The 15,442-nt window shown below is 44.1% G+C and overlaps 1 protein-coding gene and 1 non-coding gene across 2 annotated transcripts; both read left to right on the top strand.

The window, feature by feature from the left end:
- Positions 1-2,528: 2,528 nt before the first annotated feature.
- On the top strand, positions 2,529-13,939 carry LOC149347298 (uncharacterized). The gene is made up of 9 exons (XM_089541534.1): positions 2,529-2,589; positions 3,755-3,801; positions 5,487-5,525; positions 6,305-6,340; positions 6,794-6,887; positions 9,601-9,740; positions 11,441-11,488; positions 12,338-12,373; positions 13,766-13,939. The coding sequence occupies exons 1-9, from the start codon at positions 2,529-2,531 to the stop codon at positions 13,937-13,939; spliced, it is 675 nt and encodes a 224-aa protein (XP_089397660.1).
- TRNAT-UGU (transfer RNA threonine (anticodon UGU)) lies at positions 10,918-10,992 on the top strand. The gene has a single exon. It is a non-coding gene; the product is annotated as a tRNA-Thr (tRNA).
- Positions 13,940-15,442: the final 1,503 nt, after the last annotated feature.

Raw genomic sequence — 15,442 nt, 5'->3', positions numbered from 1 at the left:
GAGGTTGTAGAGGCACGCGATGCAGACGAAAACCACATCGAAATAGTGGGGTACGTAGGCGGCCCACACTTGGACCTTGCCGCCGTGACTACCCATCTGATGGCCTTCAGTTCTCAGTTTCCGGCCGCATTTTGGTCTTTAGAAATCAGACCTCTGATCGATCGGAATAAAAAGATTAATATAGATCACGCCGCAGCAGTTTATTTTTCGCCGGCGATTTCAAAGTAGACGGGTTTTTGGACTTCCATTTGTCGTTTTCTTAGCAACGCAACTACCTTTCCAAGCAGAAAATACGACGTTCCCGAGGAACGATCTATCCGCCTTCCTAGGTTCGGAATCGTTTTAAGTTGAAATTGCCAGTAGTGAAACTTTTTCGCACTCTCTGCTTTACACCATGAACGTAACATCTTTCACGGTATTTTCACTCGTATCGTTAGTTTTCTCCAAGCAAAACTTTTTTTAATTTTTTGACAAGAAGAGCCCTTTCATAGAACACCACGCTTGTAAAGAACAGGTGCTATTTTGACAGCCGTGTTAAGTGGGTACTAATTTATAAATTGCCCAAGGTAAACAATAATATTTTTAGAAAATAACCAGCAGATGCTTAGTACCGACAACTGATTTTATTTCAGTTGAAAGAAGAAATGATAAAATAACCTCGTAATAATATACTCTTACAATGCGCCCCGCCGCGGTGGCTCAGTGGTTGCGGCGCTCGGCTACTGGCCCGACAGACGCGGATGCGATCCCGGCCGCGGCGGCCGCATTTCGATGCAGGCGAAATTCTAGAGGCCCGTGTACTGTGCGCTGTGAGTGCACGTTAAAGAACACCACGCGGTCGAAATTTCCGGAGCCCTTCACTACGGAGTCCCTCATAGCCTGAGTTGCTTTGAGACGTTAAACCCAAATAAACCAAACTAAAAAAAGATGTTTAAGAAGGCGCACTGTAATGCTAATCCGGCGGCGCATAAACATCGCCACAAAAGATGAAATATCATTCCACAGTGCGATACCTTCAACACAAGTTTTCATACTTTGGTACTTGATCAAGTACAACTTCTTTGCAATAAGACCTGCCCTATGCGTAAAAACATACCTTCCTTTTCTCGATAATATTTCACTCACGTCCTATAAGCCTGTTTTGTTTTTTATATATTTCGCCTAAATAAATGCATCCTATATGTAGCACAAGACAGAGGCATCAACTAACTATGACACCATTCCGAGTAAAAAACAATTTTTTTTTGTTTCCCGTAATTGAATGGAACAACTTAACTAATATGGAAGTTAACCAGCCTTCCATGTCATCTATGTTCATTTCGCTAGAGATGAAATATGCCTTTTTCTTTTATGCGACGTTTAATTGCACAACAACGCTGTTAGTGTACTCATTTAAGCAATGTAGTTTGTTTTCGCTTTGATTTGTACCCTGCGCTTAAGTGCTCATATGTTATATTTCCACCCTGCTGAAATCCCTTGTGTGGATTTTAGTATCTGTAAAAAAAACACAATAGAAAATAATAAAACCCTGATGCAAATATTAGTGCGCCCCTGTATGTGAAAAATGCAAAGCAATGAATTGTGGTCAGGAAAGCGTGGCGCTAAGTTGCTGAAACCGCCCTTGAGCTTGATAGCTGTGTGTAACTTACTGCTTGAGTTTTTTATCACCTCAAAAAACCTACGGGCAGCATACACGTGCACTAAACTCCACAAGGACGCCAGTGTTAATGCAGCTATAGTCGCATAGTGTTGTCCTTGGCGAATTTTAGCAAAATTAAGAGCAGTTTCAGGATCCGCTTAAGCGTGGCAGCCAGGAAATCATAACAGCTCCCGTGTGCAGCTGGGATATTTTTCACCCTTGACTTGCCTTTTCCGCACTGAAAAGCCGATAATAGAGGAGAGTAGGAAATGCCCCCGTCATACGCCTTGTGAGTGCGTGCAGCTGACTTCTGTGACTGAAGGGCCTGTGCTGTTCATTAAATAAAAAAAGTGAATACTATGATAAATATGGAACTTTGTGCGAGCCATTTTAGACATCCGCTGTGTAAAAAGAAAAAGCTATTCGTGAAGCAGAGGTGAATGGGGTAGGCACATGTGTGCCTCAAACGCAGGAAACCGGGGTATTTCAAGCTATAACGAGTAGCGATCTGAAGGAGAAACCTTTGCATATTGCTACTGCACTGTTTCCATTTTAGGTGTTTGGAAAACGGCCTCGCCATGTCCGGCAGTCCGAATGTCCGCCGCTACATTTTACGCTAGCGAGCTAATTCCGGCTTCCACACTTTCCACACCTAGCGGCTTTGGTCTCCAAGACCTTGGTCCAGATAGCTACAACCAATGCTACAAAGCAGAGTGGTCCTTCGGCAGGCTTTGCTATTTTAATGCCTCGAGAAGACCTGTGGAAAAAAACGGAAAAGCAAACCAATTCGTTCTAACCGTATAAATACACGGCACAAAAGGCCCATGAAACAACTGCGGTATTCTGCCTTTCGGAGAGCCATCTCAGTTCGTCCACATCATCTTCTGCCATGGCTGCTGTTATCTTTGTCCTAGCTCTGCTGATGCCAGCTGCCCTGGGAGCCGGCTCTTGTAAGGCGCCTGCTTTTCTGCTAATCTTCTCTAACGGCCTTTTGCTCTCCACAGAGCTTCTATTTCTCTCAGTAAATATTTTGTTGTGCCGTCCTGAGCGTCGTCTCTTCTATGTTTCCTTATATTATTGTCAATTAGAGCCATCTTTAGTGTTCTGCTAGTTGCCACACCTGAGTTACTGTGTTTAAGTTCTGCCTCAAAGAAGTAACTGGTTCTCCCATATGAAGAGATGTCATTTTTTTTTTCTTGGCATTTTTATTTCTGCAAGCGGACAGTGCAGTGCTCTTTTTGTCTTCAAAGTATTTATTAATATTCTTGAAATCCTAAAAGCCTTTAGGCATTTTTCAGTCCTCCCCTTTGTTTTTCAGCGACTATGTGTCAAGTAGCATCCCGACTTGCCACTGTTCAGAATAGTATATGCAAGACCATGCACTAGCATCGCACTTCACATTTTGACGAAGCGCATGCATGAGTGAATAATAAAAAGAAACAAAAGCAACCGATCGCTTCCAATTCTAGAATTCACACATAAAGCAAGAAGTAGCCAATTCTATGGTCGAAAAAACGAAACCAGTTCACCGGCCACCTAGAAACCACATTACAGTATAAATGCCGTAAAGAGCTTGCGGTTCTAAGTTGGCTGCGTACAACGGGCACACGCAGCACCAATGCACCAAACGTGAGGCAGAAACTACCATGGTTGTGTTTGCGTCCAGCATTTCGTTCTGTCGCCTGTTTCTCGCTGTTTTAATTATGAAACTCCTCATTATCTTGGCTGCCCTCACCGAGGTGAGCAAAAAAACTGCTCTGGTTCTTTATCCCAAAGATAACACTGCCGTAGATGCTACAGGAGCTCTGCCACACAAATTACAAGCAGACCTCCTGGGTTCTCTACTTTAGAGAAAGGCTGTGCCCACCGAGACTCATGAAGCTAGGTTAGCCACGCGCAGTAGGTGTTAGCCGTAAGTTTTCATCAAAAGCACATATTTGCCTCGCTTAATCATAAACTTGCAGCGTGCTCATTTCCCAAAAATATTGTTGCTTCAGCAAAGATCGCGTAGATAGAATACCAGAGGCTGATAGTAGCCGCATCAATGGTTGTTCTCTTCCGGTAGCTCTTTGGCAGCATTACTTTCGTGTAATACACGTCCCTTTTGCTTTGCAGCTGGTTGCCTCACCGCAACTCTGCCGGGAATCTTGGACCTAGGAACGGTAGGTACAGCAGCATCAATGATATTGCCAGTGCTATATTGCGGTGTGCTCGCCCCGAAGACCAGAAACTGGAATATTGTGCCGGTCTTCTTAGACGTTCCGACAGCTTCACCGGTATTTGGCGCTGGCCTGGAAGTCGTCGTTCCGATATTTTCTCCAGTATGATGCCTGCAACCCAATATCTTTTTACCATTACACCATTCCCAGCTAAACTCCTGCCAGCAAAGCTCAGATCTCCAAGAGTCTATTGTGACCAGGGATCCCTATTTCTGGAACCAAGGTGCAAAAAATAACCTGAATAACTGCAGGCTGGAAAAAAAATATTCTCATCGCCTGTTTATTTTCACATTTCCTTCTTACTAACGCCATGGCGGCTCCATGGAAGCTTTTATATTTTCGGCTTCCAAGAAAAGTCTTGACAAAAGGGTGCTGACATGTACAGGTTCATGAGACGCCCATGACCACGACGAATTACATCGCCGCATTACCAAACGAGAAGGTAGTTAACCGGAAAGACTAGTCTGAACTCTCCGTTCGCAGTAATTGAGTAAATTATTTCTTAAAGTCGGTTTCGAATTACATTTGTCTCCTTGTAATACGTTCCCTGGGTTTATGTTTAGCGTCGTCAGTTCTGCTACCACCACGTCATGGCACACAGCAAAATTTTTTCAGCTGGATTCCTTCCGATTCTTAAGTGGGCACCAGTTCAAACACAGTGCCTTAAATAAGCACGCCATGCAGAAGTGGCGGCTAGGATGCCTGGGCTTAATTCTCGGCTTACGCACACAACAAAAAATACACGCATGAAGCAGCCACTCTGGGATGAGAATTCCTAGCATCTCTCCCATCTGCTGCACGCTGAGGGTTTTGTGAAAAGCAAAGACGAGAAAATAGGGAGAGAGAGAGAGGCTGGTTAATGAAATACATCATCATCATCATCATCAGCCTGACTGCACCCACTGCAGGGCAAAGGCCTCTCCCATGCCTCTCCAATTAACCCTGTTTTTTGTAAGTTGCCGCCGCTGTATCCCCGCAAACTTCTTAATCTCATCCGCCCACCTAACTTTCTGCCACCCCCTGCAACGCTTGCTTTCTCTTGGAATCCACTCCGTTACCCTTAAGAACCAGCGGTTATCTTGCCTTCTCATTACATGCCCTGCCCAAGCCCATTTCTTCCTCTTGATTTCAACTAGGATGTCATTAACCCGCGTTTGTTCCCTCACCCACTACGCCCTCTTGCGATCTCTTAGCGTTGCACCTATCATTTTCCTTTCCATAGCTCGCTGCGTTGTTCTTAACTTAAGCTGAACCCTCTTTGTTAGCCTCCACGTTTCTGCCCCGTAGGTGAGTACCGGTAGGATACAGCTGTTTGATACTTATCTCTTCAGCGATATTGGTACGCTGGGAGGTTAACCTTGGGGAGGTGCTGAGCGTTGGGGGAACTTGCAGAGGTGATATGAAGGGGATTGAGAAGTGAGAGTTGACTTCAAAACCTAGTGCGTGAAGTAACGTACACGTGTGTTGCTATCCGGAGGAAGAACAGGTAATTACCGCAGAAAGGCAATGGAATATTTCACCATGCAGCCACTGCGTTTCGGGTTCATTCACAGTAGAACTTCTTTGATAGATTCTGATAGGACCCCCATAAGCCTCGTAACTAAGCGCGAAAATGAATTTACTTCCAGTGCCTCGGGACATCCGTGGACTTGTGCACTGGAACTGTGGTAAGCTTCTCTTTTTGAAATAAATTCTGAGCGGTGACGTAGCTCACCACCGGGACCGAATGCGCGGCCGAGAAAAAGGCGGCCGTGCTTCTACGTGCTTTTACCAGCTTGTGAGGTCCATTATCGGTGTCATTTACCCGAAGGGCTGCATCCCCGCTGGGGAAATAGAAAAATCGCATAATCAATCAATCAATCAATCAATCAATCAATCAATCAATCAAATCAATTTTTTCTCAGTGTTTTTTGCAGTGATATAACTGCATTTTTCTGAAAGTGAGAAAGAGTATTCATGAAGAAAAATCACAGTATTTTACAAAACTGCGCTTCGGTTTGCATTCTTAGAAAAAGAAAATTGGAGGGTTAAAGGATAGACGGAAAGTAGAAACGAAGCATATATATATATAGTATAGGACAATCGCATAAGGATACCCACAGCAATTAAAGCGAGTAGTACTTTTTTAACTGACGTTCATTGGCGCAGGAAAGAGGGCTGGTACGTGATGATGGTATAAAGAAACGAAAGGTTAAAAAAATGAAAAAAGGTTTGCCTCCCTAGTGGAGTCGAACATAGCGATGATGCCGTCTCTGCGGCAAAAGCGTGGAGTTCTTTCTGACCAGCCTTCTATGCTCGCTAAATCGGTGCCTTCACTTTGTTACCATTCAGCAATGGCTGGCTTCAAGGTGGGACTACTCAGTAAATATTCAAGCAGCGGCATCGTGCCATGAACCTAATATATGACGTTTTTTCTCTAAATCTCTATATTTTCTTGGTTCCACAGGAGGACATCATCGGGTTCCTTGAAAAGCTGGTGCAGGTGGGTATGCAGAAAACTCTCACATGACGACTTTTTATCATCCCGATAACGGAGTCAGAAAAGCTTTGCGGGGTCTGAGACTTCGCTGTTGCCAATAAACGAAGCATTTGCAATGCCATAACTACAGGTGATCTCGCTGGAATTAGCAAATGCGTGTTCCTTCCGCACATGCGCCCGGGGTAGGAAATGCAGTGAAGCTATTGTTATCTTTTATTTGCGCAGTCTACCGAAACTCGCCCACGCTTCGTTTTCAGTAACGCAGTTAAACCGTGTTGATGCATGTCTGGGCCAGTAATAAAAGTTCTGCTGCAGGGGGAGCAGAAGCTAGCAAGGTCTTTCTAACATATGGTGTCGTGACGGCTGAGTTTTTTATCATTTGCTTTTTCCCGCGGCATATATTTGATTATATCAACCCAATATTTCCCTTCTAATACTACTATTGCCCCATTTCAGTGCCTGATCACAGCGCTGACGAGCATTAACGTTGTGGGCGCCGTGTCTGCTTTGGTCGACATCATCACCCTTGTGCTTAGTCTTCTCGGTTTGGGTAAGTGAAAGACAACTCGCTTTATTCGGTTCATGCTGTACATCGAGACTGTTCAAAGATAGTGTGGTTTACAGTGGTACTGAAGGCACAGTAAATACCTTGACCAGCTACTATTGCTTTTTTAAATCGTGCAGTTGCCTTAGGGCGTAAGCAGTGGCTGGGAGTGCGCTATAGCCATGCATGCTCATACATGCAGTAATCGGATAATTTTTCTGCCCTTATTGTTCAACCCTAAACAACATGGTAGAAAACACACCGATGTTTTTGAGCACTTTCTCTCTTCGTCATCCTGCGCAGCAGCCTTGTTAAATGTTGAGCAAGGCCTTGCTGGTTTACTCGGACATCACATATGGTTTGTTCAGCCAACTTGCTTTTTCGTTAAAAAAATGGTAAATTAAAATAAAAAAATCTTTTTTACTGCAGTGCTCTTCACAACTGAAATATTCAGGTTAAAAAGCACATGCAACTAATCACCGACAATTTTTTAGAATATAAATTGATGTAATAGTTACTCACAGACAATTAATTTATTTTTGTTCTCGCCTCTTGTACACCCAAGAAGCCTGTACAAAGCTCCAGAAAAAATTCTTACGTGTAACATTCATGTCTGCTTCCAGAAACTTTTTTGTTTCAACATGCTATTAGTAGATGCAGAAATGAATGTCTCCTGCTATTGCACTGTTTTCGCGAAACGAAGGTAAACTTGCAAAATACGCCTCATGAAGTTCGTCACGTAAATAACATGAGAAATTACAAGCAACTCTTGTCGAAAAATTAAGTGTTCTGTGGCGCCTAATGTCTTGAGCCGCACATAAGCAAAGGAAAGGTCGTAGTGAACGCTTCAGCAGTGCTTCTGACAATGTAAGGTTAAATTAAGCGCATTGACATCAAAAGACCGGGCGTTCATGGCTTTCTCCTGCGCCGAAAAGCTGACGCTGAGACCTGGATCAGATCCTGCCACTTTGAACTGAGCAGCCGAGTGCCAGAGTCAGTAAACCAACGCCACATTTCCTGCTGTCTCAAAAGCGGAATATACGTCGGCCGGAGTGATAAGTCACATTTCCTTGCAATCTTATTTCTTTATACATTCATCTTTTGGAATATCTGTGCAGCTGTCATGTATGCCACAAGTTGTGTAAGTAAACTTCACCACAGCTTTTTGAACCACACATGGAAGACAATTTTGAGACATATCTTCCAGGGGCAATTTGGAATTACCGCCACTAATGAATTTTGGGGCACCTTTTGAATAACAGGGAGGCATAAACGCCCTTCAACGAGCTAGCCGTTTCTTCATCAGGGGCAGCTTCAGATGTAGCGTTTACAGCTTGAACTTACAGCGTAAATTTAAGAGCAGCCTGCCGAGATACCTTAAAACTGAAGCATGGAAACGCAGTACCCTGAAACATATACTTACTGCAACCAAAAATTTGTGAAATGAACACTCGGACAGAGATGCGTGTTATGTGAAATTCCATGACAAATCCAACCAACATCATATGCCAAATTTGTACTCTTCTGACAGAATGTCCGTTCTCACGTGCATAAAGCCGACGGAATCACAGAATGCACAAGACTTTGTCTTTAGTGAGAGGAGGAGATGGACGAGGCTAGAAAATCCAATTCGCAGATCGGGTGACCGGAGGCCTCGTAGGTTCACGAAAAATCCCTGCGGGCTCAGTATCTGTGGCGTTCACCTGCTGGGCAGAAGTTTATGGCTTCAATTCACGGTAGAATTACAGCATTTTGATAGAGCGAAAGTAAGAAAACAAGAGTGTGGTGTGATTTAAGTCACACATTAATGGATTAAGAACCCTAGATTGCAGAAATTTGTCAGCAGTTATGTACTGCGTCATACTTTGTAACATACTGTGTTAACGTAGCTCGAAAACATCTATCAGCTAACTTTGCGGCTGAATGAGAGAGTTCGCAAAAGTTCGTGGGAGGAGATTAGCTATGAGGTTTGCTGGAGTCGAACGACAGTTAGTAGTAGAAAAATAAAATGCCGGCAGGACTACCGCTGATGCTGACTAGTTATCTCACAAGCTAAGCATATCATCTAACTGCACAAGAAACATGAAGCCATAATTGGCACCCAAATCTCGCAAATCAAATCTAACTTACCTTGCAACCGAATGTACAATGCAACATAGAAAATCAGATGACCACAGAATGTGAGAAATGTTATAAATTGACCTTAAAGCAAGCGGCACAAACCTGATAAGTAGATCGGAAATATTGTGACATTTTCCTTGCCTGCTCAAGTTTTACCTGCGCATGTCTGCAGATCTCACCTGACGATTAGCGGCATGATAATCGTCAGGCTAATGAGCGTGATTCTATGAGAAGTTCGGAGACTGCCCAAGAATTATGAGCATGCCAAAGATCCTGCTAGAGCTATGGAATCTTGCCAGAAATAACGTGAATACGTGAAAATGTGCGAGATTTGAGCTGAATCCGTCTTTAATGCTAAAAGTCAAGCAACACTCCGTTGTAGTGTCTACCGATTTTACCGCTGACAGTGCTGACAGCTGGTGGCATGAATGAATCTGCGCGTACACCTCAGCAGCGTGATTTGCCCCTTAACATTTGAAACAAAAAGCCATATGTTGCTTTTTGGGAAAGGAATTTATTATTTATTTAGGTTTGCAGGAGACGTGCATTAAACATGATAAAGACCGTGATTCATTGATCGCGCTCTTTCGCAATGCAGATGTCAGCACTGTTACGAACCTGATTAAGCCACTGTGTACGGTGGCTAATGTTCCCGGATGCACTACCCTTCTCTCCGGAAGCAAGACTTGCTCGCAGCCGATATCTATCAAGCTGCCCGGAAACCTGAACCTCGGACAGGTGAGCGCTGCTGTTCTCTTCATGTTGTTTTTTTGCACCGACATTCGTTACGTAGCTCGCCATGCCGATGATCTCAAGGCTCCATGACCACAGCCAGTGCCACAGAGTCGCCAGAAATACATAGACCCAAATCGGTTGCGTTCGCAGCTGACGAGCGGAACTGCTCACACTGCAGTAATGGTGGCGTTCTCACGAGAATGTATGCGCTTCGTCCGTGATTTCTATCTGTGGTAGCCTCAACACATCGGGGTCGGCAGTTCGCTTGCCCCTGGAACTACAAAGCAAGAAATAGGCCATTGTGGCAGAGTGATGGGGCGTCCATCAACTCTCGATGATAGTTATAAGAAGTCAAGAGAGCATTACGTTCGCTTAATCGTACGTACAGTATACGCCTGAAGCCAAGCCTCTGAGAACGCAGCTCTTTTTGTAATTTAAATCACGTAATAGCAGTAATTAAACGCCATTTTTAAACCGTATAAATGTCTTATTTCACACTCCGAAGCAATACCATTAGAAGCGCCTGCATGAACAAACCTATTTTGCAGTGTCATTTTGAGGAAGCTTGCGCAGAGCCTGTGCCAAAATGTACACTTCATTGGGTTTTCTTTAGGGCAATGCGGTAAGGCTCTTTTTTATTGCTATCGTTCCAAACTCGAACGTGCAGGAAACGCACGTTCCCACAGCTGTCAATTACCACTACCAAGGATCTTAAGCAAGCTCCTTAACGACTATATTTTTTCAATGAATCTATGTTCAGAGGCTGCTAAATAATATCAATATGAGCCTCGGTCGGCTATAGGAGCTACAAAGAGCGAGCGTGCGGCATTTTACACCTACGCGCCACACACCAGTGGTGTGTACGATGTCGCTTCACACCTCAACTTGCGTTCGGCCTTTCCACCTAGTTGCTACCATTTAAAATCAGCATAAATATAAATAGTGCCCTTTCCTCCTCTCCGTCTCTTCCGCACGCACCAGTCAAGCCATGTAGGAAACGTATCATCGTCTTGTAGTGCATTTATGCAGACTCATCGATGTATAGTGTTTGCTACGTCACATCAGCGGTAACTCAGGACGTGCTACGTCCGCCGCTTAAGAACGTGGATGGCGCTGTTGAACACTCCCAAGGTTAGGTTATTTGGAAACATAAATACCCCCGAAAGCAGAAGGTTTGACAGCCTTCGCCGTAGCTCAGCGGTAGAGCACCGGACGTGTAATTCGGAGGTCGTGGGTTCGGATCCCACCGGCGGCATGTGGTTGTTTTTTCTTCTGCTTTTCTAATCAATTAGCTTTAAGCCATAACATATTCAGTAATATTATGAATTGATTAACACCACAAAATAAATAATTTAAAAATCCCCTGTTCCCCTTGGTTTCTGTGGCTGTTGGCTTCTCTCACCATCTACAGAACGTGGTTTTGAGCTGTGCCGTGAGGCGCTAAAGGCATTCTAGAAGCATCAAAACCCTGTGCAGGTGAAGGAGAATGTTTCCGATCTTTACAATGTGCAGACTTTCTGGGATGCCTTTAGAGCCCTGCTTAAAAGCTCTAAAATAAAGTCTTGTGCATGGGTTAAGGCCATGCATATTACCATGTGGTGGAAGGAAATACAAAGCTCTCAATGGTTAGGCAGAGTAGAATAGAATACCTGCATTTATCGGCGGCAGGCTTACAATTATTTCACGCAATCATTTCGTTCCAGTGCCTGGATGACACCTTGCTTCTGTGCCAAAACGGTGATCTCGCCACGGTAAGTAAATCCAGAAACTTACCATGTGAAACGCTGGATACATGGGTCAAAGCAGACAGATGAGATGGCAAATTTCAATGCAGTTCGGTTGTTGCTCCATCGACCTTTGGTAACAGTTTCAAAAAATGTAAAAAGCCTAGCCAATGAGAGCTGCATAGCAACTGCCAGCGACGGCTCCACGCATGGTCAGGCTTTTGACACCTATCAAAGAAGATATTCCCACAAGCATTGTCGTTAAATGTAATAGTGGCCGGCTGTGGCCGCAAAAAAACGTTTCTGGAACTAGTGTTTTTTGGGAAGTAGATAAAAAAGGCGGTTTTTCTTTTATTTATCTTGCTTTTGAAAAACTAGCAAGGTATGACCATACACTTTACAGCCCGAAAGAACATAGAGGGCAAAATTTAAGCTTTGAATGCTGAGAAATAGTGCACCTGATTTTTATAAGCGGTTGGTTAGTTCACATAGGCAACACATACTGCAATAAGCGTGACTATTTTTTTTTTACACTTTAATAAAACCTTCCCTGTTGAGACTATTTCTTCTTACGTGAGCCATTATAACGAAAGGAAAGATGCAGCATCTAAATTATAAAGAGATATTTTCTAATAGAATTGAACTGAGGCTTGTGGTGCACACCTAGTAAAGATCGAGGAGTAAGTACGATAACAGTCAGAAAGGATCAGTCAATCTAATTCATGCATTACAATGGTGTTTCCCTACCGCCACTGAAAATTTTAAGCGCATAAATGTTCCAAATGAACGGCCAAGATTCACAGCACCTCCACCTCATTACTTCGGCATTATGCTTGCACATAAGAAGGTCACAGTTTTTCTTGTTTCTTTTTTCAGGATGAACTTCTTGCGAATCTGGTCAAGGCCGTTGTGGTAAGGACCCTACAATACAAATACTGACGTTAAGAATTTATTCGCGTCCTGAGCATAATTAGGAGTAAATGAAAACATGTAGGAACACTCTACCACATACAAGATGAGATGCAGATGCATGCGGAGGTTCCCCTTTTCTGAAAAGGGGCACATAAGATTAATATTGTTCACATAATGGAACAAGAGTATTCGCGCAGGATACTGAGTGCCGAAATTATACATTTTAATTTGTCTGTACCCAAATATATGCGCGATAACCGTTGATGTGTCTGCATTCTTATGCGACAAAGCAAAACAAAAGGTTCTGTTGAAGGCCGTATTATCAAGTGCTGCACAGTACGCATAATATTTTTACAACAATTAGGATAAGTACATGTAAACTATAAAGAGATGTCTGGTGATAGATCAGGCTTTCAGACTACCTCTTTCTGCAAGCATGGAAGGTAATATCGCAAACCTCTTATCCTGGCTGAAACAACGTAAAATCTTGATTCTAGTTTTTCGCCATGTCTTTGTGCTTGTTGACATTCAGAACAATAACTTACCACCATTTTTTTTCCTGTTTAAGTTAAAATTTCAAAAAGAAGTATTATTCACCCCTTGACTGTCCTGTACCATGCCAGCGCGTGACCCAGAGCAAGCCTAGGTAGGAAGCGGTTCCGCCCTTTACCGCATTGCCTCGGCCTAGTGGTCATCACGCCGCAAAAAGCCGCCGCGCTGGCTTAGTTGATCTGATTCTTGGCAGCTCACCCCAAAGAAGCGGACTCGATCACGTTCTCCGAGGCCACATTTCGATGGAGACAAAATGCTACAGGTCCGTGTACTGTGCGATGTCAGTGTGCGTTAAAGAACCCCAGGTGGTCGATATAATGCAGAGCCCTGCGCTACGGCATCTCTCATAGTCTCAAGCGCTTTGTAGCGTTATACGTAGCAAAACCAAACAACGCCACTATGCCAGAAAGTTTTCAGAAAAGATTGCGTGAATAGCAAGCTTAATGCTACACATAGTGCGGCCATATTTAAAAGCAAGGTAATGTAATGTGTACTGCTCCGTTACTATAGTAACTTCAAGAACCAGATAGAAAACGAAAAAGAAAAGTTTCGAAAAAACTTCATGGCATCTGCCCGCCCTCGTTTCTAAGCGGACGTTGCGTTATCAATCCATGTATATATTCTCGGCAAATCGGGAGCGCTTCTAGCAGTTCCTTTTTTTTTTTTACACCCTTAATGTAAGGCATATGCAAAATGTTTTAAGCTTCCATTCAGCATTCTTCAGTCAAATTTGGAATGCAACAGGAGTGGAAAACGTGTATACAGTAAGTTTGGCAGGATACGAAGGTTCTTCGGTCGTGTGCAATTAGCCGCTAAAAGTGAAACATCCGCCGACCGCAGTGCCTGCTGAACACCCTCCTTGGATCGGATCCCGGAAGCCTCATCAACGGTCTTGCCTGCATCGTGGCTGACCTCCTCCAGTCAGCAGCGAGCGCGAACCTGATGCTGAAGCTGCCGCTGGGGGGCCTGTCCGCAAGCATCAGCGTGGCCGCACAATGTAATCCGCGGTCTTAGGTCTACAAGCGCGCCGCGCATAGGCCCTTTCAGATCACCAGTGTCAAATTGTTATCAGTGTACCAACCTGCAGCGTCGTAGTGAAGAATGTACCCGCGTGTCCAGCGAGGAAAAAGAAAAGCGCAGTCTACGACTGCAAAGGTGACCGCTTCAGCAACACTCCGCTGAAGTACAGGAACTAAGATGTTGAATGAAACGCTCAGCTCACTGTAATGTGGCGAATTGGTATCCACTTCTGAGAATAACTTGGTAAACCGTAAATAGGGCCTGATCAGGGTGCGCTTTACAGCATGTTCATAGTGGACATACTCCATTGAAGTGGCTTTGCCATCGAGGTTGCAGTGTATAACTAATTCTTCCACGTCCATATAACGGCGAAAGCCGATACAAAGGCGAAAGTAGCAGCTTAGAATAAACGATTACATTTAAATTTTAGGTTGATGTGTGTTTAATGGACTGAATTTCTAGCACCGGCACACATGCAGCTGGAAACTGCTTCTAGTGCCGTCGCGGTGGCTCAGTGGTTATGGTGCTCGGCTGCTAACCCGAAAGACGCGGGTTCGATCCCGGCCGCGGCGGTTGAATTTCTTTGGAGGAGAAATTCTAGAGGCCCGTGTACTGTGCGATGTCAGTGCACGTTAAAGAACCCCAGGTGGTCGAAATTTCCGGAGCCCTCCACTACGGCGTCTCCCATAGCCTTAGTCGCATTGGGACGTTAAACCCCGTAAACCGTAAACCGCTTCTAGAGGAGAAAGGGCCTTGCAATGAAAACAGCGCTAATATTCGATTAAACAAAGAGAAGTGCGTCGTGCAGTGCTGCCATGATCTAAATATTATCAGAAGTTTCTCGTTCTGTACACACGTAAATCAAGAATCTTATCCAACTTTATTTCTCGCCCAAGTCGGCTGTTTAGCGGATGCACTGCAGAGCGGCACCCGGAGTGATGCGCTACAGCTTTTCTTGTCAAATTTTCGCCCTTGAGAATAGCGGAATACGTGGCAGTTTTCTTTACCAACATTTACAGACGAGAAGACGTGGCGTTGTCTTCTCATTCTCCGCAGCTATTAGAGCAGAGTTCTGACAGGGAAAAGCTCAGAGAAGATGACGATGATTAAGGTATGCGTAAGGTGCTGGAGAACAGCTGTAAAGACAAGACTACCTAGATGACCAATACGACTACCTTAGCCATAGTTTGGTGACTCTGTATGCAGTGTCAAAAGTCTTTGAGTAGAAAGAAGTGTTCGACCTAGTGCCTTAATGTCGCCGTACATTCGGACCTTCCAGCATCTTGGAATTACCTAGAAGTACGAAACACAGATATTTCTCTTATATATTTCCGTCGTTTATATCACACTTTTTGCGTCAATAAAACTAACTTTACTAAGTGGTGACACAAAGCATTATTATGCAGTCAGAAGTCTGCATCCTATCACTCTCGTAGCTAGTAGCATCGCAGTAACGATGTTCGATTATACGCAGTCAAAGGAGCAAGGGATAGGAAG

This window comes from Amblyomma mixtum, chromosome 4 (assembly GCF_055824585.1).
Source record: "Amblyomma mixtum isolate Tamu chromosome 4, ASM5582458v1, whole genome shotgun sequence".
In the NCBI taxonomy this organism is placed as follows: Eukaryota; Metazoa; Arthropoda; class Arachnida; order Ixodida; family Ixodidae; genus Amblyomma; species Amblyomma mixtum.
Note: the sequence above shows the minus strand (reverse complement) of the source record. Positions and strands in the feature narration are given on the sequence as shown.